This window comes from Arvicanthis niloticus, chromosome 1, assembly GCF_011762505.2.
Source record: "Arvicanthis niloticus isolate mArvNil1 chromosome 1, mArvNil1.pat.X, whole genome shotgun sequence".
In the NCBI taxonomy this organism is placed as follows: domain Eukaryota; kingdom Metazoa; phylum Chordata; class Mammalia; order Rodentia; family Muridae; genus Arvicanthis; species Arvicanthis niloticus.
In genome coordinates, this window is record NC_047658.1 from 75151422 (window position 1) to 75168687 (window position 17266).

Genomic DNA, 17266 nt, shown 5'->3' on the forward strand with positions numbered 1-17266 from the left:
CCACCACCTACCACCTCCTCCACCAGACCTCTAAACTCCCTGGGACCTCCAGTCTTTTGAACGTTAGGTGCACCTTCTCTGACTAAACCCAGACCTGGCAGTCTTCTGCTGTATATATGTGTTTGAGGCCTCATATCAGCTGGTCTATGCTGCCTTTTTGGTGGTCCAGTGTTTGAGAGATCTCAGAGGTGCAGACTAATTGAAACTGCTGGTCCTCCTACAGGATCACCCTCCTACTCAGCCTCTTCCAACTTTTCCCTAATTTAACCACAGAGGTCAGCTGCTTCTTCCCATTGACTGGGTACAAATATCTGCATCTGACTCTTTCAGCTGCTTGTTGGGTCTTTCAGAGGGCAGTCATAATAGGTCCCTTTTTGTGAGCACTCCATAGCCTCTAATAGTGTCAGGCCTTTGGGCCTCCCCTTGAGCTGGATCCCACTTTGGTCTTGTCACTGGACCTTCTTTTCCTCAGGCTCCTCTCTATTTCCATCATTGAAGTTCTTTCAGACAAGAACAATTATGGGTTAGAGTTTTGACTGTGGGATGGTAACCCCCGCCCTCACTTGATACCCTATCTTCCTGTTGGAGGTGGGCTTTTCAAGTTCCCTCTCCCCACTGTAGGGCATTTCATCTAAGGTCCCTCCCTTTGAGGCCTGAGAGTCTGTCATCTCCCAGGTCTCTGGTACATTCTAGAGGATCCTCCCAACTTCCTACCTCCCGAGATTACCTGTTTCCATTCTTTCTGCTGGCCCTTGGGGCTTCAGTCTTTTTCCCCCACTCAATACCAGATTATGTTCCCCTCTTCCCAGCCACCCCAGTCCACTTTCCCTCCAAGAGGATGCCCCCCCACCAGGTCTGCCCACTCCCTGGGGCCTCAAGTCTCTCAAAGGTTAAGTATGTCTTCTCCCACTGAGGCCAAAGCAGGCACTCCTCTGCTGTATAAGTGTCAGGGACCTGGGACCAGCTCTTGTAGGCTCCCTGGTTGGTGGCTCAGTGTCTGAGCGATCTCAGGTCCAGATTGTTTCACAAGCATCATAGAGTTAATTTGGTGTTTTCATTTTAATAAAGGCTTTTCTCTGAACACACATTTACATAATTTATTTTAGCAATATCATACTTATTTACAGGTATATTTTTACTGTCCCTTCGTATCTTTGGCATGTTGTCATACATTTCTTCAATTTTTTTTTCAGAGTAACGCAATATAATTATTTTTGTAGTCTCTGAGTCATTTTACTGAAATTTTGGAACATAAAAATAATGAATTTGTGTGTTCAACTGGCATCATGAAGTGGAAATTCTACTTTATGGTTCAAATATTTTCCTTGCGTATTGGTTGTTTGTCTGCAAACAGCATAGAGTTGAGCATTGATGACTTATGTTGCATAGATCATTTGTTGTAAACGACAACATTGAAGAGAAGAAGAAAATAATTTGGAAAACTATGAATACTGACCAGTGAGTACTAATAGTAGTTACTGCTGAGTGGTCAGAGTTTCTGTCATAAGCAATTGGACTGATACAGGTTCCCCTCAATGGGCATGAGCTCGATGGGCACCTGTGATAGCAGAGACATAACAACAAGAGAAAGTCAATGATTTATTTTCCAGTCTCTTTAAAGAGCATGTATGTTTAAACAAGTAATTATCAGGAGAATCAGAAAAAAAGAAAGAAAGAAAGAAAGAAAGAAAGAAAGAAAGAAAGAAAGAAAGAAAGAAAGAAAGAAAGGAAGGAAGGAAGGAAGGAAGGAAGAAAGAAAAAGAAAACTAGTTACTGAATACAAACAAATCTTGATGAGGAAAAAAGACCTACCCTGGTGGAGAGAGGGACATGTAACATTAAGACACTGGGTCCCAATGTAAAATAAATAGAAGCAATACCAATTTAAAAGGCATAAGGAAAAATTGGGAGCCAAGGTTGAAAAGGATGAGTACAATGGGCATCCCAAGACACAAACAGAAAGTTAAAATAACGTACATAAGCCTAAAACATCATGACACATACTCCAATAAGAGCATAAACTCTGTAGCCCAGGGATCTGGGTCATAATTTTGTATCTATCATTCTGAGTAACTTGTACGACTCTGGACAAATTACACACCTATTAGCTTTAGTGTTTGTAAACAAAGACATCACAACACTCATTATACTGCTTTGTTGTGAACTTTAAACACCCTAAAACACACTTAAGAACCTTGACAGAAATGTTCACTATAGGAGTGAATGATTATTAGTTTTATTCAAATTTTAATTAATCATAGAAATCAATTATCATAGAAAGTAATAGATGTAACTGGCATTTTCTTTTTTAAGTATTTTTAAATTTTTATTTCATGTGTATAAAATAAAATCTTCAGATCCCTTGGAACTGGAATTATGGATAATTGTAAGCCACCATGTGTAACTGAACATGGGTCTTTGTTAAACAGTAACTGCCCTTAGTAACTAAGCCATGTCTCCAATCCCATTATGACATTTTCATTCCTATGTCTCATTATACTTTATTTTATTTAATTCCTCTCTCTTCCCTGATGCCTCCCCTTACCCCAATTCTCCTCTTGCTGAATCCCTTGCTTATAACACAGTTCCACTCTCCTGCTTTATGTCACATATACTGCATTCTATTCTTTCTCCCTTAAGCTATCTAGCTATCTTTACCTCCACATGGTTCTTATTTTAGTTCAAAGTAACTTTCTCTCTCCCTCCCCACTTCTCTCTCTCTCTCTCTCTCTCTCTCTCTCTCTCTCTCTCTCTCTCTCTCTCTTTCTCTCCCTCCATCTCTTTCTCTCTTTTTTCTCTCTCTCCCCCTCTATGTGTCTCTAACACACACACAATTCATACACACATGCACACTCACATACACACATACAAGTCTAAATGTCACATATTAAATAAAATATGAAATATTTTAGCTTATTTCACATAAGAATGATTTCACACTCTACTGGCTTTCCTGTAAATGTCATGACTTCATTATTTGTTTTTTACTGTTGTGTAAAATTCCACTAGTTACAAACATCTAGACTGATCCACTTCCTAATTATGGTGAGTGAGACAGCAGTAAGCATGGACATAAAAGTATCTCTGTGATATTTGTCTTGCAGCCCACATGTCTATGTCTATATCCAGGAGTGGCATGGCTGGGTTATATGGTAATTGTACTTTTAGTCTTACGAAAACTCCATAGTGACTTCCATGGTGATCATACTAGTTTAATACATGCAGAGTGCATGCTGCTACTCTGCCTCTATATCCTCACCAGCGTTTGCTGTCAGTTGTTCTCACGGACATAATCATTCTGACTGGGGTGAGATGAAGTCTCAGAGGAATTTTAATTTGCATTTCTTGGATGGCTGAGGATTTAGCTACTATTTTAAAATATCTATTAACCATTCATATTTCTTCATTATAATAGTGGTAACATTACTAAAATTAGAACATGAAAGCAAATTCAGAAAAGAGATAAAGGAGTATAGTATATGTTACATACTTTAAAAAATATGTTATATCATATTCCCATTTAAAATAGTAAGTATAAGGTAATAATCACCCATATGCTGCAAGATTCGCTGATGCAGAAATGTGAAGAATTTGTCACAAAGGGATTCCCACAGTAGGATTGAGACTAGCCAGAATACTAAGACCATTGTCCATGAGCTAAATATTCAATCAACATAAAGACATAAAGACACCTCTTCATTTCAGACTCTAAAGTGCTGTATCACAGTGGGTGAGAAGAGTCAGCACTAAACAGAGCTGACAGCCCTGGAGAAATTCACTGCTTCTCTGCACAACAGTCATTCTCAAAAACATGTAGGTCAAGGACAATGTGTTCTTGAAGTAACCCTTGGCAAGGTAAGTTTATCAAGAGGTAAATCTTGGCTGACTTGGTCATTGCCTGCCTTCCAGATCTGATGCTGCATATTCACCTAAGTTTCCTTCTAGGTCCCCAGTGTAGGCCACTGGGATCATTGATCGTCTGGGCTCTCTGGCATCAGAGTGACTCATTAACAACTTTTTAATGAGGACACAGCCAGTAACTGTCCATTAGTACATCCTTTAGACTGAAGCCCCAGAGAAAACTGAGGACAGAAGTCAATGACAACAGAGTTCAACCCACAGGCAGCACATTGGAGTAAAGAAAATGGACTTCTCTTGGCAGAAGCCACCAGGCTTTTACTGTTGGGTCCCCAGGGTCCTTGCAGGTCCCAGAGGCTGTGATTCTGGATACAGAAATGGTGGGACCAGGGGCTTAGAGGGAGTAAGGGACAACTGAGCAGAGTGATCCCAGACCTGCCATAGCTCTCAGGAGAGACTCTTGATAAAATCAGAGGCTCAATAGCTGTCTTTGTTTGTTTCCTTAGTTCATTAAATTCTACTTGTCAAGGGAGACGCTGCTTTCTTCCCTCTTCCCTGTATGTAGATAGATAGATAGATAGAAGATAGATAGATAGATAGATAGATAGATAGATAGATAGATAGAAGATAGATAGATAGATAGATAGATAGATAGATAGATAGATAGATGATAGATAGATAGATAGATAGATAGATAGATAGATAGATAGATAGATAGATCAAACATCTCATCTGTTCTCAGGTTCTCAGGTTTTTAACAAACCATTCCTGTGGAGATGAAACTTAGGCATAGATCAGTGGTGGAGGCTCCTGATTGGCTCCTCTGCCTGCAGTAATGATTCTTCAAATGCACACATATCTCACTCTATTTAACCCTTCTCAGTGTATTCAGATTTTATTTTTAAATCACTTGAGGTAATCTGTCTTTACTATGCTCAAAATTCTGATGTGTTTCTACATCTTCAGAGTAAAACACATTCTCAGTGTGTCATGTAAGTCCAACAACTAGCTTACTACTTAAAATTCAGTTTTGCCTTTCATGTATCTACTCAATTATATTCATACTAAACATTTTATCCCTTTACAAAATGCATGAAGTTTAAAATGACTGGATTCACATCCTGTGTGTTATCTTTACCAGTCATGCAAGTTCATAGAGTGGCCCTAAATTTTCATCCTGCAGTCACTAAATTTGTAAATGTAATATAATAATAAATTCTATGAGTATATTATTCCATCTGTAATGATAAAATAAGAGCAATAGAAGCTAACCACTGACTTATGTGATCGATTGATGAATTGGTTATACAAATATGTTTTATTCTTTGTTGAATTGCCACAAATGTGGCAATTGTCTTTTAAATATTGCACAGACATTTTACTCTTATTTAAATGTTAATCTAAATACAAAAATACATTAAGGTGAATAATGTAGAAATTATGGAATAAAGAACAAAATGCAATAGCATCATTTAGAGAAATACTGAAATGAATACATTGGCAAGTTTGATATTTATAGCTATAATTCTGTATTTTAAAATGAATATATTTGCTTTAAATGAACATAATATTGGTAGCATTTACTGAGCTAAGGACCTTCTAGAGCTATTAAACCTTTATTTATGGCATAGTTCTAAATGGCTACGTGGAAGTCCATAGAAAATCAATTTATGTCAAGTGTTGTTATGTCTGTTCCTTCATTCATTGGTTGATATTACAATATCATAACAGAAATTAAGAGACAACTTCTAGAAAACAAAACTCTCCAAGATTAATCTAAACTTATAGAACATGCATAGTTCAAAATGCTCTAATTATATAATTTAAAACATATTTGGCATTTGACCTATGATGTTTTCCCCTTAACTTCTTTTCATTAATGTATTTATTTATCCACTTTACATCCCAATATCTGTCCCACCTCTCCTTAAGTACAATACTTTTCATTATTGAAGACTATCCATAGTATACCCAGAACGCATCTTCAAACATCAGTTTATTGTGTGAACATGAGTTGATTTTTTTGATTCTCTAATCTATTCTCTTGGTCTTCAAATCTGTCTTTATATCATTTTGCATGTTATTTCTATTCTTTGGAAATTTGCTACATAGCCTTGATATCTTTATGATTTTTAATTTTCATTCAATATTTACTTTTAAATGTTCAAAAAGTACTTAATTTTATATGGGCTGAGTCACCTTTCTTCTCGGAATGTTACTGTCATATACTGCTTAGACATCTGCATTCTAGGATTAAATCTGAGTGTATTTTCTTCACAGTTGTCTACAGCTCGATTTCACCATTTATATCATTTTTCATATAAAATACAATTGAATGCTCAATGCTGACAAGTTAACTGCAGTTTATTGCACTCTCTCTATTCTTGCTATGCTTGGACATAAATTCTTGTAGCCGAAGCATGTTCGTACTTCATTTGTTTGACATTTGTTTTTACTGTAATATTCTCGTAATTACATAAAGACTTTTCATGCAAATGTTTTAGCCTAGATTATTTTCACAGGGCCTAAAAAATATTAAGTGATTGTGTTAGATGTCCCTATTCTTCATATGTGCCCTTCAAGATACTGTGTTTCTTTTATAGTTAATTAAAATTATGTTTTTGAAAATTTTTTTAGATTTATTTATTATATATACAGTGTTCTGCCTGCATATGAACCTGCAGGCCATAATAAGGCATCAGATCTCATTAGACATGTTTATGACCCACCACGTGGTTGCAGGGAATTGAACTCAGGACCTCTGTAAGAACAACAACCAGTGCTCTTAAACTCTGAGCCATCTCTCCAGCCTTAAAATTATTTTTTATTCACGGAGGAATACTATTTTTATCATTGCCATCTCTACCAGTTATTTAATACTTGACTGTTTAAAATTACTTAACTCTGTCCTTTGTTAGACTCTAGACTTCAATGATCACTCACACATCGTCACATAAGTTACTCTAAAGGAACTGAATAAATATTGAAGTTTCATCTCATTTAGAATCTGCCGCTTCCTTCGGGTAGTTGATAAACTATTGATGAATGTTTGCCTTTGAAACATGCTAGTGTTTCTCAGAAGTTTAAAAAAAAGTTTAAGAAATCTGTCATTTGGGGAGTTTCTTGTTTTTGTGGGGTACTTGGAGGTTGCCAAATTTAAATTATTTGAAGCCTATTATATACATTAATTTTCCACTTCCTAATATTAAATTATTTTCAGGATCTTAATTTTGATACACAATTAATTAAACAACTGCTGATAACCAACTGCCCATCTGGGTTCTGATAGACTGAAGAGGAAGTCCCTAGGATTGACACCCATGTACTGAGTAGGTAAGAAAGTTGGGGTAGACTGCAGTTCCTATATTGAAGGGGTTTCATTAATCTGATCCCCTTAATTCATTTTTTAGGCATTACTTCTTCCTTTTCTTCCTAAGAATCACCTAAAAAAAACCAAAATTTAATAAAGCAATGACCTTTTAAAACTCTGTCATTTGTCAAAGTTATAGAAACATGGGCCCTGAGGCAATCATAATGATAACTATTACCTTTGTCAGTAAATGAAAATTGAAATAGTGACATGTTTGTTAAGGTAAATATATATAATGTGTAAATAGAATATTTTCAGGTTTTACTTGATTCTAGTCCTTTGTCTCAGGATCCTATTCATTCAGCCTACTTAATGATGTATTTTCAATGTAAAGGAAGCAAGGGAATGTATAGAAATGCTTGATTTCTTTTATATAATGAATAATTTTTAAAAGAATAAAATAAAGGAAGTGATCAAAGTTTAGGTTGCTAGGGACGTGCCCCACTGATGGACTGGTCTCACAGAGGAGATGGTCCAGGGAATATTAGAGCCTGCCTCGCTGGCAGTCAGAGTGCTTCATTTATAGAGAGCTCAGTGGGCATGGCTAGATGTATGCTATCCAAATCATAGATCATATCATTTTTTGTCCTTGGACATGTGTTTTAACTTCCTCTTGGTCATTAGTTTAATCATCATTGATAAACAGTGACAGAACCAAGTTGTCTTTTACAATCATTTTCCCTCATTAACCTCATAACCCAACATTTAAGGATCTTGTGACTTCAAGGGCATCAGACAGAAAATATCCAAGCCAGCCTGGGCAGATTGACATGTCCTGAGCAGTGTGCTATTAACTCTTAATTATCAGAGTGCCAATTATCATTAGACAAAAGAAAAATGTTCGGGCTGAAGCTGCTGCAGTTATTATTAAATTTCTAGCCATAAAACAATGTCTATATCTTATTTCATTGTAGCATTTATTTCTATGCCTAATGCAGGTATTCTATTGTTCCTTGGTCATATATCATCACAGAGGTCCTGTACAAGCCAACTTTTTTAAGAAAGGGAGTCTTAATACTTTATTGTTTTATCATTGATGACCACCATTCTTTATCCATCAGTATGAGCCACTGTGTAGGAAAGAGATAACACCAGAAAATATAACTTTGTTGCTCTATCTTTTCATTAAGGGATTTACCATATGAGGCCCCTAATCTTATATGCCACGTAATTAGCTGAGTGAACTGGAAGAAATGGATTTTAACCTGATTTGCTGCCAACTCCCTCCTCTAGCCAACTGAATCTTGTTTACCTTTTTAAGTTTACTTTGCTCTGATTACCTTGTTCCTGAGTGGGTACAGGGGCAGACATTCTAAGAGTATCTTGGAGTTAGAGCTTCATAAGGAGATCTCTGGTGTCCTTATCTGAGTCACAACCTCCAGGCCATAAGGAAGACTTTCACGTAGGGCCAGATAAGGATATCTCCCTAAAAGCAGCAGAAAAAAGAAGCTCAGGTCTTTCCTGGGGAAGCTTATAAACAATATTCCTGGAAGAAGGTACTAATTCATTTAAAAAATTCATCAATCCAATATTTCAAGTTGTACAAATATTAAAAGCACACCACCACCACCACCCCCAAGCACGCAACACGTGGAGATCAAGGTCAAAAGTGGAAGACCACATGACAGCGATTGAATCACTCAGCTTTCTTTCCTGGATATTTGACAAGAAGCTGTGCTGGCATTATGACTTTCACTGTTCCCATTAGATATATCTGTGCCATTAGGTGTTTAGTCTATACCTTTGTCTTCATTGTTAGGCTTTACATGATGTTTCTTCTTTCAACATATATGGTTTACCTCTTTCCCTGCCAATCATCAGGAGTCTAAACAATAAATCTAGAATCTGCTTTGTGTGATCAAGAATCTATCCACATGAGCACACAGGTTATTTATGCTCATTCCCATGGCTGCAGAAAACCAGACAAGAGTAACTGAGTTTATCCTCATGAGCTTCTCTTCCCTACCTACTGAAATACAGACCTTGCTCTTCCTGGCCTTTCTCACCATCTACCTGGTCACTCTGCTGGGAAACAGCCTCATCATTCTGGTGACCTTGGCTGACCCCATGCTGCAAAGCCCCATGTATTTCTTTCTCAGGAACTTATCCTTCTTAGAGATTGGCTTCAACCTGGTCATTGTACCCAAAATGTTGGGGACCCTGATTGCCCAGGACACAAGCATCTCCTTCCTGGGCTGTGCCACTCAGATGTATTTCTTCTTCTTCTTTGGAGTGGCTGAGTGCTTCCTCCTGGCCACCATGGCATATGACCGCTATGTGGCCATCTGCAGTCCCTTACATTACCCAGTCATCATGAACCAAGAGACACGTATCAGACTGGCTGCTGCCTCCTGGTTTCCAGGATTCCCTGTAGCCACTGTGCAGACCACATGGCTCTTCAGTTTTCCATTCTGTGCCAACAACAAGGTGAACCACTTCTTCTGTGACAGCCCACCTGTGCTGAGGCTGGTTTGTGCAGACACAGCACGGTTTGAGGTCTATGCAATTGTCGGAACCATTCTGGTTGTCATGACACCCTGCCTGCTAATCCTGTGTTCCTACACTCTGATTGCAGTTTCAATCCTCAAGATCCCATCAGCTAAAGGGAAGCGCAAAGCCTTCTCCACCTGCTCCTCACATCTCCTCGTTGTCTCTCTTTTCTATGTGTCTTCAAGCCTCACTTACTTTAGGCCTAAATCAAATAACTCTCCTGAAAGCAAGAAATTGTTATCATTGTCCTACACTGTTGTGACTCCCATGTTGAACCCCATCATCTATAGCCTGAGAAATAATGAGGTGAAGAATGCCCTCAGCAGGACCTTCAACAAAGCCCTGGCCCTCAGAACCCATATCACATAAACACCAACATCCTCTCTCCTCCTTAAATGTCCATTGGAATGAGGCCCACTTTTTAAATGTCTGTTAGAAAGCTCAGTAGAGACAAAAATCAGAGAGATAATTGATACCCTTCTTTATTTCTTTGCCTTCCCATTGTATAAACATTGGTTTTTTTTTCTCATCAGAGTAATTTGTATTTTGGGTGCTTCTATGACCAATTTGTTCAAGGTATTATTTTGCTCATCAGCATGAAAGTGGCATACATTGTGCACTGTATGGAATTCCTAATGTGTACTTGGAGACATATATGAGAAAATACAGTAAAAACCATCAAAAATCATCCTGTCCCTTTGTCTGACTTTGGACTAGTCTGGCTCCAGGTGCAAAGAAACATCCCTATTCTACTACTGCATGTTTCTTTTGTTCTTTCATTTTATTTCACATTCTCCATAAGTTGGTAGTTTGAGACCTCAAACAGAGGAAGGCAAACTACTAATCCATGTACATATTTATAGAACATCAATAGTCTCATTGACTTTTACTCGGGCTCTTTTGGTCAGGTAGAATAAGCCTAGTCTACAGTTCTCTCAATTCTATCTTAAGGCTCTAAACCTTTGTTTTTAAAAGTTGCCAAATTTTATGTACTATCTATCATGATACTCTCTGCTGCATGGCTTTTCATGGATCTTTGCAGACTCCAGTACAGGTCCTTCTAAGAATGCTTTTATATTGCATTCAGTGACATCGCATACCAAAGTTACATGCATTGTCAGAATGAAAAGGTAAAGGAGCAGCACAATAGAATAAGTTAATCAATATTGAGAAGTCAAATGAAGTCATTGCTAAAAGCAAATGAATTTTATTGCTGAGGAAGTGAAATCAAAGATTTAAACAAATATAATTGGAATACAATTCTAAACCCTAAGTGTTTGAATATTAGTTGTGTACTTTTTCACTGCCATGTAACATATGAAAATTGTTTAGTTCAGAGTCATGGTAAAACAATATTTTATAAGGGTGGGTTGAGAGAGAAGTAAGTGGGCAAGAATATGTTTGAGAAAAACATAATGAGCATCCATTTAATATACACTTCAACCAAATTAACAAAATAGAGCCATATCTATAAGAATTCAATACAAATAGTCTCATATGGTGCCATGTTGATCAGACTACATTTGAAACATCCTTCACTTAAGATACACAATGATAAACTAAAAAGGTTTTACAAAGGTAGTCACACTCCTTACATACTTTTAGACTGGAAGAGTTCAAGTGAGGAAAGGGATGATATTTATAAAAAGAGGGTTTGCACAAACATTCACATAAACCAGTAAAACCATTAGCAGCCAGAAGAGTCATACACTAGAGTGTAGGTGAACACAGCCCAAAAGCCATCACTATGTGCCATAAGTCATATGCAGTGGGGTAAAAGGATTATTTAGAATGTGCTGGGGAAATACATGTTCAACTAAAAAGATCACAAAACACTGTACTAGACAAGAAGGTTCTACAGAATAAAGCTGCAGTGTGGTAATACTAGGGGGTGAGGGCCAGGTGGAGGACTTGGGAATGAGGTAGAATTGGTGCTTGTATTAAAGGGATGGAGAATAGCATTTCCTTTGTAACACATAGTCTTAAAGTAGGAAACAAAACTACATATTCTGCTAACATCTTGTCTTTTGAAAACTTAATGAGATTTTGTTCCTCACATTTTACTTTGTGTTTACAACTTGGGGAAATAATAAATGTCTATATAAGAAAAGAAAGAGAGGAACTATTATGCTCTCTAGATATATGGCTGGCAGAGAATGCATGTTTCATGGTGGTGTTTTTCAAGGTCACATTATAATTAATAGATATAACTAATAGAGGATATTACAAAAGTCATTACTTTGTAGGTACTCTTCTATGTCCAACACTCTGGAAAGACAGACTCACCATCAATATTCTTATTCATGAAAGACCTGGGCCATGATTTACACGCTCATGATGGAAATGCATAAAAATAAAACTCTCTACAGTCAAGTTTAGAAATCAAAATAGAAGAGTGGGTGAGATGGATCAGTGTTTAAGAGCACCTAGTGCTCTTGCAGAGGACTCAGTTTTGGTGGCAAGCTCCCACAGGTTGTCTCACAGCTGCCTGTAACTCCAGTTCCAGGGGATCTCTGAGAGCACTGCATGGACATAATGTATATGCATACACTCACTTAAAACACACATACATACATACATACATACATACATACATACATACATGACAAATCTTTACAAAGGAAGCCAAATAGAATTTTTTTCTAATCAAGAACTTGTTTCACTTATTTTCTTCAATAAAACAATGTATTGAAATTATATGTGATAACATATAGGGTAACTCTCACTCTGTGTGTCAACTCCATTGATGTCCCAAGATCCAACATTACCTTCCTTTCATGTTCTCTTTGTCTCCAGGATAAATACATGCTATATACATAATTCTCCCTAACTTAATTCCTTCTTTCCTTCCCTAATGTTCGTCAACTACCTACACCTGATTTAAATTAACAATTAATTTAATATTTATTCATCTTAATTTAAGAAGTCAATAATTAGATAACTTATGTTACATAGTCAAAAACACTCATAATTAGGAAAAAAGTGAACTTAAAAAAAAGAAAAATAAATCATTAAATTTTTATTACCCTGGGACAAACGATTACATTCTGTTGTACATAACTTCATAATCTCTGACCGTTGCAGCCTTATCATATATAAATTTTATTATACATTTTATTACTTAATATCATAGCTAGAGTTCCAAGATTTAGATATCCATTAAGTTATTTGTTACATTAAAAACAAAGATAAGCATAATAATTTGCACTCTGAATTGTAACATTTGATATGAAGGAAGGTCAAAACCATAATCATATTTTTCATCTCCTGTAAATATTTTTTAAAAATAGGAAACATCTGTTGTACAAAATATAAAGTATATGAACGTGTATAACTGTCATTATTTAATTCATTCAATTCCTTATTGTCTGTAATTCAATTGGATTATTAGGAAGTCAAATATAAACAGTAATGAGATAAACATTTTTGTAGTTTGACTTTTGAAATCATACGCAATGAAATTCCAAATAGAATTAATGAACCAAAATACATGAAAGGTCATATTTTAATTTTTTTCTTTTGTGTACACTTACTATATGCCAAGCACTGTACTTATTAGTATTTCCATGATAGGCATGAAAATTTCTGGATGATAAGGAGGTTAACTTTATAAAACAGGCATAATCAATTAGATGCATATTCATAGAACTGAAATGAAAAAATGGACAAATTTTTAAAATATTATGATATGATTTCTTAAATCATTTCTCAAAATTCAGTAAGCAGAGAGAAAAATAGCAAGCTTATATAAAAAAAACTTAAGCAAGAAAACCTACATTTTTCCCAAAATACCATTAAGAGAAGACACCAGGAGCTAGAGAAGTGTCTCAGCTATTAAATGTGCTCACTGCTCTTTCGGAAGACCGAATTCAGTTCTCAGCCCTGAAGCAGGATAACTCTAGGGACAGAGAACCTTACAACGCCCTCTTCTCCCATCCAAGCCACGTCCATCCATGTGCAGCCAAAACTAGAACACTTCAAGATTTTAAAAAATATTTCTATGAAACTTAACAACATTTATTATTACAAAGATGAAATAAAAATTGGTCAACTATAACCTCACAAAAATCTTCAAAAGGTGTTAAAGCATTTAAAATTCATGGAGTCGGACTCCTCTAAACTTTATAAATAATACGGAAAATTGTTAAGGTAGTTATTACGAAAATGGTCTTTTAGCAAATTCTAGAGTTATGGTTGACTCTGTGGCATTTAAATGAATGGTACCCCACATTTCAAATTAGAAGTTGTACAGGGCATGGTGATAGATGCCTGTAATATCAATACTCTGAGGTTTGGGTGGGAAGATCAGTAGTTCAGGGTCATCCTCAGCAAAACACCAAATTCAAGAATGGCCTCAACTACATAAAAATCCCATCTCTATAACAACTAAAATTAAGTTTCTTAAATTGCCATGATGGAGGAGGAGTAACTAGCAAACACATAAAACAAAAGACGATTTTAGAAGTCTTGGTGTGATGATGCAAGCTAATTCCTGTAACTGAGTTAAGAAGTAGGGAAATAGTACACTACACTGAACAAAACCACAAAATCATCAAGTAAAGAAGAAGTTACTCTGTGAACATCCAAGAAAAATTAGTTTCAAATTTTTATATGTATTGCTGTTTTCCTACATCTGTGTCTGTGCATTGCACACATGCAGTGTCTGCAGAGGCCAGAGAAGGGCATAGAATCCCCTGGGACAGGAGTTACAGGTGATTATTAGCCACCTCGTGGGTGCTGGAACTTGAACCTAAGTACTCTGCAAAAGCAATCAGTGCTCTTAAACACTGAGCCATCTATCCAGTCTCAAAATCATTTTTCTGAAATTTTGTAAATTGGAGAAGTTTTTTTTAAGTTGATACATAGAGGTCAACATAAACAGGAAATTTGATTGATCATGTTAATGAGTTTAGAGTTTAATATGTACACAATAAGTAAAATTTAAAACATTTTGATCAAGACAGTGACTTAATGAACCTTGGTAGCTGCAGAGCACATAGTGGAAATGAAGAGAGTAGAAATACAGAGACTGATGTGATAAGTGGCCTTGTTTACAACAGTGGCACTAGAAACCACTTCAGATTCTGAATACATCTTAATATAAAATTCACAAGGTTAGTTCAGCTAGGCTATGACAACTGGAGAGTAGACAGCACAGACTCCACCCACAATTCTGACATAAGCAAACAAGGTCACAGCTTGAAGACTTTTAAGAAATGAAAAAGAGAAAATTTTTTTAAAAAGAAAGGAAGAAGAGACCATGTGCTGGGAAGGGGTAAGGTATGGAGAGAGGGGAATCAAAGAAGTTAGTTTCCAAATTACGGGGGTTCAGCTTTGTGGTTGTACATGCTTAATTTAGCAAAATAGGCACTGCTAGCACAGATGGGAAGCGTGAGCAAGTCCTCACAGTCCAACTGCCTTAAATATTTACATTTCCCCAAGTGCAAAGTTTCCTAACCGAATTGTCTCATGCTCTCTCCACAGTCATTCTCCACGGGTTATGACACTTTAATGGAGTTCTTATCAGGTTGTTCTGGTGAGCTGAGTTTATTGGATATTGTTTTTAACTCTGTTCCATGTAATGGCTAAATTTTTAATAACTTTAAATACAGCTTGAACTCTTTCATTAAAAAGGGTTTTGAATCAGTAATGTCACTCAGCAGGAAACAATAAAAAGAGCTTTTCTGGCTGAAAAGAGTTTTTGCTTCCTATATCTTTAGTTACCAAAAGATCAGTTGCTGATCTAAGGTAGTCCTTTCATTTCAACTCATTTTGGCTTTTGCAATCAGTGATGACTTAGTTAACTTACCATTACAGCCTGTGCCCTGGGAGTCAAGTTCAGGACCAATGGGCAGTAGAGAAGCACTCGACTCTTCCATCTCATTGAATAACAAAGTGATTCTGATGGCATTGCACCCTAAGAAGCAGCATTTACTCGCCACTTTCTATTATTTGTCATGATGTGTGCCCTCACAATAAAACAGAATATATAAAATACTGGTGAGCAGACATATGCACAGCACTGAAAACAAGTAATGACCAATGACACTGTGATTCTTGGTACTCAAGCAGCAGAAGACAGAACCACAAATAGACAAACTACCAAAGCCACTCAGCCTTTAGAGAGTCAGAACAGACAAACACATGAGTGATACACACACACACACACACGCACGCACGCATGCACGCATGTATATATATGGAGTTAAATGGTGAGGATAATAAAGATATTAAGTGGAAATTATATGAAATTGAATGTCAGCACTAAGAAATGGGATGATTGGGTTACAGCCACACTCATTTGTTTGTGCATTATGGCTTTTCTGACTCTATAAAGGTAAAGCTGAGTGGCTTGGACAGTTTGTCTTGATTAGATGAGTGATATTACTGAGGTAAAAGACTTTATAATGAAAGAGTACAAGGTGAATTTAAAGTTATTGAAAATTAGCCATTACATAGAATGAAGTTAGGAATAATACTCAATAAATTTGGAACACTGGTACAACTAGATAAGAAACCCATTAAAATATCATAACTCATGGAGTAAGAATGTGGAGAGAGCATGAGTACACACACATACACGCACGTGCTATGAAACTGTCAATGACTGAAAGGGAACACCCAGAGTTGCATATTCAGAAAGTAAAGTAAGTCACAAGCCAGTTAATGAAAAAGAAATTTAGCACTACCTATATCAATCCAAAACTACTGCACCAAAGATAAAAGAAAATACTAAGCAACAGTCAGAAAGGTCAGACACTGCTCATACTATACAGAAGAGGTAGAAATGACAACAGTTTGTTTCTTAACATACAACAGTGAATGCTAGGAGGTAATGGAATAGGTTGGGGATGTAAATACACACACTCATATTGAAAATGCCACGTATGTTGTTTGTTGAGAAATTTTCTGCTCTGATAAAGAAAACATAAAATATGTGTGTGCTGGTTACAAGTATTAATGTTAAGAAACCCATACATTGACTTATAATTTCAATCTACTGAAATTTTATATACAGCGAATTCAAATGAAAAAAATCTATTAACACATATTATATAAAATAATGGATCTCATGACCCATCTTCTTACATGTATGCATCATACTCTTATCATGTGCTCTCCATTATTCTCTTGCCCACTGTGCACTCTTCTAAAGAGTCTGCCTCTCTGGGAGCTTCTAACTCCTCCTCTCTAACAGCTTCTTCTTGCTTTCCTGTCATATTATTTTCTGTTGAACATGTGAGCAATGTTGACATTTGTATTTCTGAATCTGGGTTATTTATTCCATTTTCCTGCAAACAGCAAGATTTCATTCTTCTCTATTGATAAATAATACTCTACTCTTCAAACACACCACACTTCCTGTCTGTTTATCCACTGACAGACACCTGAAATAACTTATTAATTTATTTATAAATAGTATGTCGATAATTTTGAGTCATCGTTACCAGCATTTGTCGGGGTTTTTTTTTTTTTTTTCCTTTATTATTCTAAAAGATTACTGGCTGGTGTTTTCTTTTATTCATAATTTGGTAAGTATTTGATTTG

The 17266-nt window shown here is 36.4% G+C and overlaps 1 protein-coding gene across 4 annotated transcripts; it reads left to right on the plus strand.

Annotated features, from left to right (window-relative positions):
• Window positions 1–4207: 4207 nt before the first annotated feature.
• On the plus strand, window positions 4208–10406 carry LOC117720242 (olfactory receptor 10A2). 4 transcript variants are annotated; one of them, XM_076940203.1, is made up of 4 exons: window positions 4238–4419; window positions 4463–4850; window positions 7079–7191; window positions 8359–10406. In XM_076940203.1, the coding sequence occupies exon 4, from the start codon at window positions 9122–9124 to the stop codon at window positions 10085–10087; it is 966 nt and encodes a 321-aa protein (XP_076796318.1). In that variant the 5' UTR covers window positions 4238–4419; window positions 4463–4850; window positions 7079–7191; window positions 8359–9121; the 3' UTR covers window positions 10088–10406. The 4 variants fall into 4 exon arrangements, 3 of the variants coding, with proteins under 3 accessions (XP_076796318.1, XP_076796314.1, XP_034374614.1); XR_013112558.1 differs by lacking the exon at window positions 8359–10406 and adding an exon at window positions 8167–8348 and having other exon boundaries at window positions 4208–4850; XM_076940199.1 differs by having other exon boundaries at window positions 4238–4850.
• Window positions 10407–17266: the final 6860 nt, after the last annotated feature.

What these genes read in the sequence shown, in the direction of transcription:
- LOC117720242 (XM_076940199.1), top strand. Translation starts at nt 9,122, where the DNA reads ATGCTCATTCCCATGGCTGCAGAAAACCAGACAAGAGTAACTGAGTTT.